The sequence below is a fragment of the Gallus gallus genome, chromosome 2 (assembly GCF_016699485.2).
Source record: "Gallus gallus isolate bGalGal1 chromosome 2, bGalGal1.mat.broiler.GRCg7b, whole genome shotgun sequence".
Classification (NCBI taxonomy): domain Eukaryota; kingdom Metazoa; phylum Chordata; class Aves; order Galliformes; family Phasianidae; genus Gallus; species Gallus gallus.
The window spans coordinates 113064831-113079412 of record NC_052533.1 but is presented as its reverse complement, the minus strand read 5'-3'; the positions used below and the strand labels follow the sequence as shown (position 1 = coordinate 113079412).

Genomic DNA, 14582 nt, shown 5'->3' with positions numbered 1-14582 from the left:
TATCTCACAGTATTGAGATGACAAAGCTATTTTAATAAGAGGAACAGTAGGAGCTACAGAGAATACTGTAAGCTTCTCTTTAATAGGTATTTGACTCAAAATATGTGCAACTGATCACATTCAAAATAGTAGCTGTGCGAAGTAATTAACTGCAATTTTATTGTTGAAAATGGCTTGCAAGAATTCTTTTAGTTGAAGATGTTAATTGTATTTGAAAAGATGATTTGGCAAAACTTGGCCACTTTCTCGTGTGCTCAGCACTGCTGAGGCCGCACCTCAAGTATTGTGTTCAGTTTTGGGCCCCTCATTACAAGAAAGACATTGAGGCCCTGGAGTGTGTCCAGAGAAGGGCAACAAAACTGATGAGGGATCTGGAGCACAGGCCTTATGAGGAGCGGCTGAGGGAGCTGGGATTGTTCAGTCTGGAGAAGAGGAGGCTCAGGGGAGACCTCATTGCACTCTACAACTTCCTGAAGGGAGGTTGTGATGAAGAGTGGTTTGGCCTCTTCTCCCAGGCAACAAACAGGACTGGAGGGAATGGGCACAAGTTGTACCAGAGGAGATTTAGATTAGACATAAGGAAAAACTTTTTCTCTCAGAGAGTGGTCAGGCGCTGCAATGGCCTGCCCAGGGAGGTGGTGGAGTCGCCGTCCCTGGCAGTGTTCAAGAGGCGTCTGGATGAGGAGCACTAAACTATGGTTTAGTGGCTTCCGGTAGCAATGGTAATGGGAGTGTGGTTGGACTACATGATCTTGTAGGTCCTTTTCAACCCTGTGATTCTGTGATTCTATGTGGCTGTCCTCTGCTGCTGATTTATCTCTGTTAGTAGTGCAGCAGTTATACTGTAACATATTTTAGGTTTTTATTTCTCTCCCTCATTTTTTTATATTCCTCTGATATAACTTACCTCTGAAATGCTACCTATACTTATTTTTCTGTTGAGCTGCTATGCTGTTTTTCATTTTACTGTGTTTTTTCTTACTTTTTGTAACTGTACCCTCGTATGCAACTTTCTCGTCATGTGATAATCCATAATTGCTCCTGTACTTCTTCCTACATTTGTGAGAAATAATTACACACATCAGAACAGCTATGGTTGGTGCTTTGAAACAGTCATTATTTCTGTGTTCATATTGTTTTTTTTCCCTCTTATAATCTTCTGCTTGCACTTTGGTAGCTCTATCAGGTGGTATCCTGATTGGCCAGTTACGCTTTCCTAAAATTAACTAAAATAGTGTTCATAGTTATACCATACTGCATAGTTATAGCAAATTTCTCTTGCAGATAGTTTTCAAACTAATATTTATACAGGTGATGTGAGTGATACTACTTTTTGAGTGTCACTGAAGTAACTCAAAGCATTTCAACACCATGGAATGAGTGTATTCAAGAAGTCTGTACTGTTGACTTAACTGATACCAGTCTTCATTTTTAGGTATCTATTTATTTAAGGTTTTTCTTAAGTAATGCTTACCAAAATTACATCAACTTGAGTGTTGTGTACTATAGCATCCACAGAGACAGGTATAAGGGTATGTGTTAACCATGTTGTTCGTGATGAGTTACAGTAGCTCGGTTGTGCAGTCCTTTGGTCCATCTTCTTTTTGGTGATCATTTTCTCAGTTTTAGTTGTAGCTTCCCTGTCAGGGAGGAATGTGTTTTTCATTTCTTGAATCAGTTCTCATAGTGTGTTTGCTTGGAATGGCACAATGTAAAGCTGTGGATACTTGGTTAAAGGTCAGTGTGTGTTTGTTAGTGTGGTAGCTCAGATCAGTAGTGTGTATTTGAAATGAGTTTTTCAACTGTCCCCACTCTCTCTGACTCTATTCACTATTCAGGTGTCCCAGAATATACTTACTTTTGTTTTGAAGCTAACAAAATAGAAAGGTATACTGCAACTGCTTACCCACATTCAGCTTGATAAATAATTTTGAAGCGATCTCTTCCAACCTATGTATGATGTGGATGTCAGGTTGTCAGCATCAATTCTATACTCTGTGACTCCATTTGCAGTAAAATACACTATATGCAAATAGTGCAGCTATGTTGAAGTGGCAACAAATTGCCTAATCTAATGCCTGTCAACATGTTTTTTTATGCAACAGACTACATACCATTGCACTTAAAACTGATTCTCTTTAATAAGCTATTGATTTCTCCATACACAGTGAGCTTTTACCTTTGCTTAATTTCTTCTATTTATTTATAAACCTGTTGTGCATCATGCGTGTTGCTGGAACAAGGAGGTCTTTCTTAAGTCATCCGTTCTCCTTAATGTATTCAAATGGCTTTAAAGTAGTCAAAAGAGACATTGCTTATAGAATTATCTGCCTGCACTTTCTTTACATCCCCTTGAGAAGTCTTAAACTCATTGGAGTTCTGCCTGCAACTACTGGGAACTGCGTCTGGGGATTAGTTACTAGATAGTAAAAATCAAAGATGATGTAGGATGGCTTTCCAAATACCTTGTATAATGCTTCACTTTTTTCTTACTGTATTTTTAAAGAAGGATGAAAGAGGAAAAGCAAAGTGCTAAATAGTAAAGCTTTGATCAGGACTGCTGCCAATGGGACAGGAGTTGATTTCTCCCTCTTCCACCAAAAGGGAGCTGCCTATTGTTTGAGTGCGAAAAGGACAGTTTGCTAAAACAGATGTGAATTGGATTATTGTGTTGTTAGTTCTTCTTCTTTTCTGGTCCTTGAGAAGAAGGACAGCATGCCGATCACTTGTGTTAGTTTTAAATTGAAAAAAATAGCATGCGTGTTTTCAGAATTTGAAGGAGGTGTGATATGAGTTTTGGAAAAGAAGGGGGGAAGAAAGCAAAATCAGCACCTCTGGTGCTTTCAATGAATGTGCAGTAGAATTCTTGCCTAGTACGTGATGCATTACGAGGAAACAGGCTTTGCTTTGGCAAAATTGTCAGAACGCCTTCATTCAGTCTGCTAGAAGCAAACAGCAAGTATTCTGGAGGAACTGTTCTGATCTGAAAATCCCTCAGCAACAACACGCATAATCAATTCAAAGGGATTCCTAGACTCAGCGGTACGTTTCAGAAATGGGCTGTCTTTTTGAGTGATAAGCCAACTGGAAAGAGTCAGTCTGCACAGGAGTTTGGGAAGCTGCTAGAGGAGTGACAGCGTGGAGAAAGTTCCTTGGGCGAGGGCCAGCCTGACAAATGCAAGCAGGCAGGCTTTGTGTCCGGACTTGTGCTCCAGCTTATGCTGGTGGATGTAACGCCCTCAGAGTGCGGGCAGTGAGGCGCTGTGGATGGCAGCAGCGTGCAGCGCAGTGTGCTTGATTTCATTTGCTATGTGTGACGTTGAGAGATTAAGGGGAGGGGAAAGGATCAGCTACTCAGGGTGCTCTGTTAAGAGGCGCAAGTGAATTTGATTGTCGTCAGAACGGGATTGCCATATGAGTTCTGAAAAGCATTTGGCTCTTGAAGATAACCGCTCTAAAAATAGACTTTTTGGAGGAGAGTTTTCACTTTGGTCCAGTTTCGGGTTCCAGCTGAGCTAGCTTTACGAAACTCATCAGCTCCTGTTGCAAGACTACAGTGAGGATAAACGTCTTCTTACTCTGCCTTCAGTGCTAACTTTTGGAGATAACGACACGCTCACTTGGTGGAAATTGAACACCAGTGTTATGGCTGACGACACAGGTACAATCCTAACTGTTTTTGTGAGCAAACTGAAAATGCATGGTTGCAAATACTGACTCTGTAATCAGCAAAATAAACGGCTTACTGTGGCATGTAGGTACTTTCTGGTCGGTTTACTGTTAGTCTGCATTACTGGCCGCCTCTGGTTTTGATTCAGTGTTTCCCGGAGTAGAGAATTCTGGATTTATGCAGATTCCTACTTGTAACTTTGTTTCTCTTTGAGTAGAGCACACATTATTAACACCGGGGACATTATTCTGGATGCAGATATCTCACTTGAAAGTTATTTTCGAAGTACGTAAAATTGCTGAGCACCTTCAATGTAAGCTAAAGTAAAAGGCAAATGTTTTTAATGCTTTTATTTTTCTTTTTTTTTTTTTTAATGTGTTATCTAACCATGACTCTTAATTTGGATGAGTGATATACAGGACTTTTAAAAATTTGCCACTGAGGCATACAGCACAATTTAAGACTTTATGATGTCTGCGTAAAGCCATCTGGTGGTGTAAGCGAAGGCTTGCCAGATATGGAAGGTGACCTACTTTGGACATGGCTGGCAGCGGGCACAGGGAAAGGACTTGAATGTAGAATTAACTGTCTGGAATGCGTTCTAAGCTGGAGGCAGTCTTCCGTAATGGCTTGCAGTTTTTTGTTCTGACTGTGTGTGTTTGGTTGTCTGTTGAGGGCACACATGAATTTTCTGTTGCGTGACTTCCATGGGTGTCACAGCTACCCAATAAAGCTGCCGTGGTGGAATTCCTAGCAGAATTTTTCAAGGATTTTGGAAATACTGTGCACAGGAAGGGGGAAACCAGAGCATAAACATGTTTTTTTCACTGTTGTGAAAGACATTTTTTATATCAGAATCAGTTTTGGAGGAAATTTCATGAAACAACTTGTAGATTGAAAAAGAAAAATTACCTTTTATTACTACTTTTTTTTTTTTCCCCTTTTCTTTTCCTGTTCTTCTATTAACTAAAGCCCTTTTCATTAGAGGTAAATGCAAAGTACAAAACAATAAGGTAAATGGATTATTATGAGACAGAGTATGATAACCTTTTCTGTTTTCCTCTCCTAGTACATGGTTTGCTCTAGAACACAACAGTAACCTGCAATAATTTAAAATGTTTTTAGCCTAAAGGTTCATTTTTAAAAGTTTTAAAGCACTCAAATACAGGAATAACCACATTCTGCAGTTACATAACTGATTTTGGAATATTAAAATTTCCACTTCAAGGGTGGCTTTAATAATTTTCATACATAGTTGATAAAATTTCTGAATGTATTACCACGTACTGCTTGCCTCTGCCTGTGTTTTCAAGGTATCCATACGTCTTCCCATAAGGGAGATACGCATAGCTCATAAAATTGTGGCTATGTAATTTGGGTACTCTGTATTAGGAAGTGGAACATGCCTGGTGTGATGCTAAGTTGTCTGTTTCTAAGTATTATTGATAGCTTATACTGAGGAAACTGTGTAATGTAGAAAGTAAGCCAGATGTCTAGTATTTGATCTTTGTAATAATAGGAATAAAGAAATATATTCTTAAATTAAGTACTGCATCAGCTGAAGTGAAGCAGTTGTTTTTTATAGCTCTCACCATGGTACGTAACACTATGAATATAATAAAAAGCTTTTTTATTGTGGCTATGAACCTGATGAAAAGCAGGCTCTGAAGTACCTATCTATAGCTGGAATAAGCCACCAGTCTTTCGTTACTCATCTCTAAAAAGCTACTCCTTTTTTATTCTAATGAGGAATCATGGTAATATTCAGGTCTTAGGGGTATTTTTGTATTTGTCTGTATGTGGACTAGGTCGAAGTAGTTGCTTCTGGTTATATTGTAGTAATTTGGGGAAGATTAGGAAGGGAAATGCAGAGCTTTTTCTCACTTGAGTCACTGTCACTCAAATAACTGAGCTGTTATTTGTATGTTAAGAGATATTTAAGAAAGAGGTTTTCTTATCAAAATGTCCTAATTTAAATGACTGTACTTGAATGTAAAATTTCACTTATGGAGTTTTAATAACTTGAAAAACTTAAGAGAAACAGTGAATTTTGAGCTTTGGATTGATTGCGGTGCCAATTCTCAGCCTCTGTTCTTGAAACTGGATAGTTGTTGTTAAATAGAGTTGAACACGAGCATATGTTTACTTGAGGGCATTTGTTTGGTCACCGTCATTTGAAGAGTGAAAAAAATATTTTTAATGTGGTCTATTGGCAGTATTCTGGGAGATTTCATTGCTTTCTTTAATGCATCTGTGAATGCCAACTGCTGTCCGTTTGCAACTTGGGGATGGATTGCTGGAGCAGCAGGACTGAATATGGCTGGATGGGCAGGGCTTGAAGTGAACAAAGCGGGGCTGGTCAGCCTGAAACTGCAGCCAGTTCTGAAGTGCCAGCCCTGCAGTAGTAAATATCAGGAAGCAGAGGAACAGACTTTGAGCTTTGGTGAAAAGCTGTAGACATCTTTTTAGGTGCACATTTACTACTTTACGAAAAATGATCTGAAACTGGACCAAGCAATTTATGTTTTATGTGAACCTCTGCACAGTTCTAAGAAACAGAAGATGTTTTCAGTTAGTACAGTGCCCGAACTTGAAATTTTACACTTGATGAAGTTTAGATCTTTGCTTCTGTACTGTCATGTTGATTTCATAAGCTAACTTAACCTTGCAGTACTAAGTAGCTCTCAATCTGGTCATTGCTTCAGAAGAAATGCTTTCCTTCGAGTGTTTGTGCTGGTGGGATTGCCCTCTGGTGGCAGTTTGAGAAGTACCCACACAGATGACAAACATCTGAAAAATGTTAAGCTCTGTGCAAATACAAACCAAAGAAGAAAAAGGAGGGATTTCCAACTAAATTGTTGAAGAATATTACATGCGGTTGCTTTATTATTGTTTTTTTCTTGGGGGGCAGGAAAGAGAAGAGTGTTTGGTTTGTTTGGCCTCCTTTACCACACAGATAATCACTGGGATGTCTGTTGTAACTCACAGCGATATGAAAGCTCCAAGTCAGAAGAAACCCTCAAATTGTATAATTATATGCTTAATCATCATTTTTTAGCAATTACACAAATCCATTTTTTTTCTATTTGTGTGCCTTATTTTAACAGAGAGTAAGCATGGAGGAAACAGGAATGGAAAGAAAGAAGGCCTCTCTGGAAGCTCGTTTTTCACCTGGTTTATGGTAATTGCTTTGCTGGGAGTTTGGACGTCAGTAGCAGTTGTCTGGTTTGAACTTGTAGATTATGAAGAAGTCCTAGGTAAGAATTTTAAATCTTCATATGGTGTAATAAAACCCTTCTAATAATGACTGCAACTTACTTTGTGATGGATGCAATTTTACCTTTCAGAAAGGAAACCAAAATATCAAACTTCAGTGTAGGTGAAGCAGAGCAGTCCATAGCTAGTTAGCTGAATTGACAATTGGAGTGCTTCAAAATGACCTACATAAAAATATGCAGTGTAGTTCAAAAAGTAAATTGTAATGCTGAGCTCAATTCTGATGCTAAAATGAGATTCTTGTAAGACTGAAAAAGGTTATTGAAATACTGCATGCATTTAAAAATTGAAGAAATCTCCAAGGTTTGATCTTCATCTTCTTGTATTGTGTATACAGTAGCTCATTAGGAATTCCAGTTTAAGATTTTTTGTTTCAGTTTTCAGTTTTTTCTCAGAAACTTAAAGAAGTGATTGGTTGAAAGTAGGTGGCTAATCTTATTATTGGTTCTTTGATGGACCGTGTTAGTAGTAGTATCAGAACAAACAATTGTCATCTTGTGAATGATCTTTTGAATCACCTCAGTTTTAAGCTTACAACGTTGTTAATTGTCTCAGTATGAAGGTGTTAAGACAGTATTGTTAATGTTATATCTAGAGATGGAAATTTGAGGGTTCAAATTTCAGGATGTGTGTGTGTGTGTAGGTAGAATTATTCTTTCTGTTATAGGCTTCAATATGCAGTTTTACAACTGCTGGTTTTGAAAACTTTACAACTTTACAAATCACTTCTTAGATTTTTTTTTTTTTTAATGTAGACATATTTAAAGAGAAGTTTCTGTCTTGAAACCTAATTAGGTCTAGTGATGCAAATAATGGTTTCTGTATTTTTACCATGCATGCAGCCAAAGCAAAGGATTTCCGTTATAACTTGTCAGAGGTACTACAAGGTAGGATACTAGCGAAGTAAGGTTATTTTACTGTCCCTTGGCTAGAAACTTTATTTTTGTCTTTAACTTTTAATATGTTACTGTTCTTCTATAATGACATGAAACAGTCATTTCTCATCTTTCTCATTCCTCCCATTTTTGAATATGAATTTGAAAATATTATTCTTATTTTTGGTACATCATATTTATTCCACTGTTCTATTGTATTTAACCAAAAATAAATGAAGATCCTTTCTTGATAGATTCAGTGCTGTGATGATGACCTTCTGTCTATTCTAGAACAAAAGTTGAACTTCCTTAAATTTTTTAGTATCATAAAGAACTATATTTCATTCATTTTGCTAGCAATCAAGTTCTGCCTCCATTTAGAGAGGACAAAATTTAATAATTAACTGACAAACCACAAGGAGTCCTTCTGCAGTCAGTGTGCAGAGTTTCTGTCTGATTGAAAGTTTGGCTTGGATTTATGAAAATTAATTAGCTAGCTCTCTACTTACCTCATGATCTCAGGGCACTTCTAATCCTGGACACCATCATTCTACGCTAAAAACTGTTTTTTTAATAGAAACCAGGTTCTCCTTTTGCTTATATTTTATGCTGGCAGAGTTGTTACCAAATTAAAAGTGAGATGTCTGATGTCACCTATAAAAGAGTAGTCAAAGTTTTGTTTACACTGAATGCTATATAGTTGTTCATAAAACTACGAACGTTTTTCCTCTGTCTAGGAAGTAGGTTGCTTTTCTTCTATTAACTTAGCACTGAAGATGAAATTATCTACATATCTATATTCTGAGAACTTAGAACGACTCACAATTTGAAAACAAATTGTGATTATTTTATTATTTTCTGTTTCAATATTTGTTTTCCATTCTTAAGCATGTTGAGCATTTCTTGTGAAGTTAAATTTTATTCTGAACAAAGTTTGTTGCGAGAATGTGCTTCATCACCACATTCCATTCAATATTCCAGTATCTAAACGGGGCTTACAGGAAAGTTGAAGAGGCACTTTTTATTGGGCAGTGTAGTGATGTGACAAGGAGTAATGGCTTTAAACTAAAAGAGGGGAGATTTAGATTAGGTATAAGGAAGAAATTCTTTACAATGAAGGTAGCGCACTGGAACAGTTGCCCAGAGAATTTGTGGATGCTCCATCCCTGGATGTGTTCAAGGCCAGGTTTGATGGGGCTTTGGGCAGCGTGGATCTGTAGTGGTAGGTGGGGTTGGAACTAGATGACCTTTAAGGTCTCTTTCAACCTAAACCATTCTATTATATGTTTGTTTTAAATCTATGAGCACTGAAGTAAATGTGTGGGGAAAAGAACTAACCTGTATTCAGTCTAAAGTCTAGGAAATGAAGACAGGAACTTAAAATATTTGCAATATAAAATACAAGGTGGTTTAAAAAAAGTAGTACTAAATAATCAGTCTGGTAACAGCCTAGCATTGTCAGTTAACCATCGCACATTGAAAACACTGTGTTGGAAACAAGTTTCAGAATTCCTAATTCTGTCTTGTTCTTCTCTTCACATTTTTAGGCAAACTTGGAATATATGATGCTGATGGAGATGGAGATTTTGATGTGGAAGACGCTAAAGTGTTGCTAGGCAAGTACAAAATTGAGAGGAATAATAAACATAATTTATATGTCATATTCATGTTTGTTGTTTTTTCCTAATTGAATAATTTTAATTGATTTGAGTTTTGTGTTGTTTTTTTTTTCCTCATGCAAGTTGAAGGAGCGTTCATTCTCCCTATTTATCACTGTTAGTGTAAATCATGTACTTACGGGACAGTTTTGAAGTTAAGTGGTTGATGCTGCTGTATCCACTGTTACAAGATCATTGTGTTTGTTAATAAGTTGACTGGGGAGAGGCCTTAAGGTGCTTCAAGAGTTAGAACACTATTCTTGTAAACATGATAAGCCAGATCCATTTTAAAATGAGTGATAACAAGCCTTTGTATGTGACCATGAGCACCTGTTTAGCATATTTTTGTACTGTTTTACCACTGTTCTGAGTTCTCCAGGAGTGTTTTATTTTCACTTTTGAAATCCTACATGACTTGAAACACTAGTCCTAAGCACTGGTTTTAAGGAATGTGTCTTTCTTATCACTGAGTGTTTTAAATCAGTTTTAACTGTCAGACATGCTTTGTGATAGTGCCCTTTTACCTCCATTTTTTACCATTACCATCTTCACAATCGAGCATGGAATAAGCACTTGTTATATAAGTGATTTTAGAAAGTTTATTTTTCTTTAATTGGTTGCTTTCAAGTATAAACCTATTCTGATCACAGAAAGAAGTAAAAAGAAGAAAACAAACCCTAGCATAGCTAATAGTAGCTTTAGCAGTATGCAATCTGAAATGTCTCAAACTGGTCAAAGTTATCAGCAGTGTATTAGGATGTTATGTCATACGGTTGGAAGTCCACATTCCATAATAACCAGTTTCTTGTCAGTTTATTTTTCCTCATTTGTGTTTGGGGAAATAAGCAAGTCTTTCACGGGCTGTATGTGTTTAATGCCATCACAGTTGAAGAACACTTGTGCAATAGAAATCACTGAACTTGTTTGCAGTGCTGTGAATGTGAGGGCTATTCTGAATCGCTTCAGAGACACAAGTCAGCTATTAATTATAAGTAGTAGATAAAAGAACATTTTGAATAATGTAATCCTAATCTTCATTAGTTATGGAAGGTGGATGTTAATTTCTTATGGGTCGTATTAGTTTTATTCAGGCTACCCGAACCGTGCTGCTGCTTTGTTTCATCTGTTTTACGCAACTTGATATAGCTGGGAATTCTGCCAATACATGATAGTGTTTCTATTACAAGCTTACCTTATCATGTATTTATACTTAAAATTTGACACTAGAAGGTCACACAGATCAAAAATTGAACTCTTGCTTAGAAGTAATATTTCATCTCTTTTAGAGTATTTTTAGCAGTACAAAGGAAATGGTAATTTCTACAGTGTTACTGAACATTAACATGAATTTTTATGTTTATAATTTTATCAGCTACTAGAAAAATATAACATTAGTTGAAGCTCCCTGTAAGTTACTGTGCTTGTTAGTATTTAAAAATGTACTAAAAATGAACAGCACTATTATTTATGTAGAATACATTTGTATTTTTTTAATTGATACAAAATCTGAAAGACTAGATGCCCTCTTGAGGAATTAAGACATCAAAGTTAGTAAAGAAAAACATACTCACCTGCTTCTGTTCAACTGCATTAGGGCAACTTTCTTTATAATGAATGCTGCTGTATTTTATTTGTGAGGCTTTTGTTAGTACATATACTGTGTTTGAAGACTTGTGACTTTCTTGGATTTTGCCCTGTGTCAGGCTATCTGTGATTTCTCTGCTAAAGTGATTCTCTGCTAAAATTGACTTAAACACAAAACAACAATCTCTTTTAAGTTATTAAAATTGTTATTAAAATTGAATTCTTATGCTCTATTCTCTGTTCTTTAGCTATTACCAGACTACTGCATACTAAGGTCTTTGGCATATGCAGTAGTTTAGTATTGTCCATTTCCTTCAAGTTTTCACTATAAATTTAAAGATTCAATTTGCATTTTGTGTTTCAAAGATTGGTTTAGCAGCTGAATACTTTATTTTCTATATAATTTGGGCACACCTGAGTAGGATTAACATTTATAATTTTATTTGTTGTATTAGGTTTTTTTTTTTCTTTCTTTTAAAAGCGGAGCTTGAATGATTTAAGTTCTGTTTAAGGGATTTGTGAAGTTTTGAAAGCTGTGTGTAGGAGGTGTACTCTTCCCTCCCACAGCGCAGTCCAAAGGTAAGAGAGGAGGGGAAAAAAAAACCTACCTAAAACCTCCCGAGCCAAACAAACTCAAATACTTATTGAGTTAGTGTTGTATTTATTTATTTTTTTAATACCCAGAGCTGAAATGCCTATGATTTCCTTATGTCAAGGAACCTACAAGCTTTATGGGAAGAAAAAATACTGAAACTAGTTTACAGCTGTATCTTGCAAGTTCCTCTTAACTAGGAAAGATAAGACAGTATTCCAAAGTTCAGATAATCAGGAGGAATGTTATACCTCTGTACTCACTTTAGTTCTGTGTAGAGAAGCAGTGGCTTTAATAGTTATCCAAAAAAATGAATGTATAGGGATCACCAATGCCTGTCTGAGCCCTTGAAGACAATTTTTATACCTCAGTTATTTTAAATAAATAGCAATCTCCTGAGAAATTCTAGTCTGAATACAGTAGTTAGTAGAATTTTTGAACTGCAGATACAGAAGATCATCAATATATTATTCTAGTACTTGGGTTACTAGAAAATAGGAAAACAGGGGAAAAAAATAACCTAGTATATCTTTGACCATTCAGAGGGAAGTGAATTGTAGAATCCTGGCTTCCACAAATGAACTTTTTTTTTCCCCTTATCTTACCTACAGTAGAATGAAGTATATGCAAACAATCATACAAAGATTGCATTGTGAGAAAATCTGTAATGAGATGGTGGGACTTGAGATTTGTTTGTTGTTGGTTTTTTGTTTGTTTGTTTGTTTTTCAGGTATGTTTCACTTAATTTAGGATAATCTTCGTATCCTCTCTATTTTTTTTGTCTTCTGTTGTAGAATCTTTAAATGTTAAAGATTGGCATATGCTCATTCTCATAGAAGAGATATTTGCACAAGAAGAAACGCATATTCTCTTGATAAATAAAGTAGTTGCATTAGCACTGTTGAATAGATAAAGATTTTGACTTTCTAGATAAGTGGCAATGTTTAGACTTCTCCCAGTGTAAAACAGTTGTTTCCTATAAGTCACTGATTTAGCATCACACAGATGCCTGTTGGGGCAATTTGTTTTTTGTCACTAATTTCAGGTACTTCTTACCATGCTTGTGTATGAGTTTTACTTTGAAAAGCACTTATTCCAAGTATGTGTATGGAAAATGTAGGCAATCCTTAGCATATCTGCTAGAAGTTAGCTATCTTCATTGAAGACAAAATTAACTCAACTATGAATTTGTGGAGGTGATATTTCCTTGTCTGTATAGTTCTAAGAGAGAGAAAAGAAGAATATATGGAATATGTTATTTTCCGTAACTCAGGATGAAGTATTTTTGTATACAATTGCTTTTAAATCTAAAAGAAAATCTTGGATAGATTTCATACAGAATTATAAAGAAAGGATTTGGGCTTTGTTATTTTGTTGTTGCTGGGGCAAGCATTTTTATTTCTAATTTGTAAAGTGTCTCCCAGTTTGTCGATCCTTTTTGTGTTCTGATCTGATCTTTCTGATCAAAGAGAATGTACTGCTATAGTCCATGTTACACTTCATAAAGGCCCAAGACACTTTGTCTTGAGTTGGGACAACAGTAGGAGCTTCTGTATGGTTATTTACATGTCTACAGAAATATCATCTAAAGCCTGTGATTTTTTTAGTTTTTTTTTAAACACCAGATTTCAACAGAATAAGCAGATGTTTTATAATTGTGTGTTTATAATTTTGATTTTACTGTTTGTTTTTTTATTTGCGTTTTCATTCTTAAATTAAAATTTCATTCATCACTAAATAGATTTACTTTGATGAATATCTTTTGTCTCCTTTTGTCCAAAGTTTGAAAACAAATTAGAATGATGACTGACTACCGTACATAAAGTTAAGCCTATAAAATTTAATTTTTATAGAATTAAGCCATGGAAGAAGTTAGAGAGGGGTATTTATAATACCTTGGTTGCTTCCTGGATTCAATCTATCATTTTAAAACCTTTTGGGCTATCCAGTGAAAAATTAAAGAGAATGGCTGGTCACTCAAGTAAAGGTCTGGACATGCAGGTACAAGGATGTGGGGCATCATGGTCTTGGAAGTTTCCTCAGAATTATCATTGATATTTTCTCTGTGTGCCTTAAGAAAAATATGTTGCAGCACATTAAACATCTCTGCCATAAGCTTCTCTATCTTGAATGTTTCGTTAACCTGCACCTAATATTGCTTTGTAGTTTGCATGTGCAAGATGTTCACTTAATTTTTTTGTCTCAACAATCTGTCGTCTTAGTCCACTTTTCTGCTATTCTTTCCAAGGCAAACAAAGGTTTGTTCTGGTTAGAAGTGGAGAGGAACATTCCTCCTTCTCCTTCTTTAAAGCTTACCTATTAGTGATGTTTATCATTGCTTGATCATTCTGTTGTGCTTTTTCCAGAATGGAAAAGTTGAAATGCTGTTATTTAGTACCTATAAAACAGTAGATTTTAACAAACAATAATTAACCTTGACTCTAACCATGACTTTGTATTTGAAGTACTAATTAGATCAATTATCAAATGGCCTAAAATAGCAAGTCCTGGTGTCAAAGTTCAGAAGTGACAAGCTCTGTCTACACTGCTCTGCCATCTGTATGTCTCTTCTGTTGCCATCTTGAGCCAGCTTTAGATTTTCTATGCAGCAATTCATAAGGATTAAAAAAGAATTAAATTGAAAGCAAGTCTGTGTCCCTTTATATTGGATACATCTTTGCTTTTATATAGTCTCTGTATACTCTCATATTTGGAGTTAATTCCTTAGAATCAAGTGTGTGATGTTGAACAAATATCAGAAAAAACAATTGAGAAGCTTTTTGAAGGGAAAAAAAAAAAAAACAACAGCCAAACAAGAAAATTGTAAAACCCTCAGCAATCAGTCTATGCAAAAGTACAGTAATGCATGATAGAATAACTGTTATGATTACAGCGTGGCTGTGACAAATTTTGTTTAAATACTGTTT

At 35.9% G+C, this 14582-nt stretch overlaps 1 protein-coding gene across 11 annotated transcripts in view; it reads left to right on the top strand.

The window, feature by feature from the left end:
* ASPH (aspartate beta-hydroxylase) overlaps positions 1-14582 on the top strand; it is a 104082-nt gene that overhangs the window by 10324 nt on the left and 79176 nt on the right. For 4 of the 11 annotated variants that reach the window (XM_040696557.2, XM_040696554.2, XM_040696550.2 and 1 more), the window contains exons 2-3: positions 6778-6927; positions 9369-9437. In XM_040696557.2, coding sequence (XP_040552491.1) covers positions 6778-6927; positions 9369-9437 — 219 coding nt within the window. Of the gene's footprint in view, positions 1-3395; positions 3662-6777; positions 6928-7788; positions 7834-9368; positions 9438-14582 lie in introns of those variants that run through there. The other 7 variants (XM_040696553.2, XM_040696548.2, XM_040696545.2 and 4 more) reach the window with 3 other exon arrangements.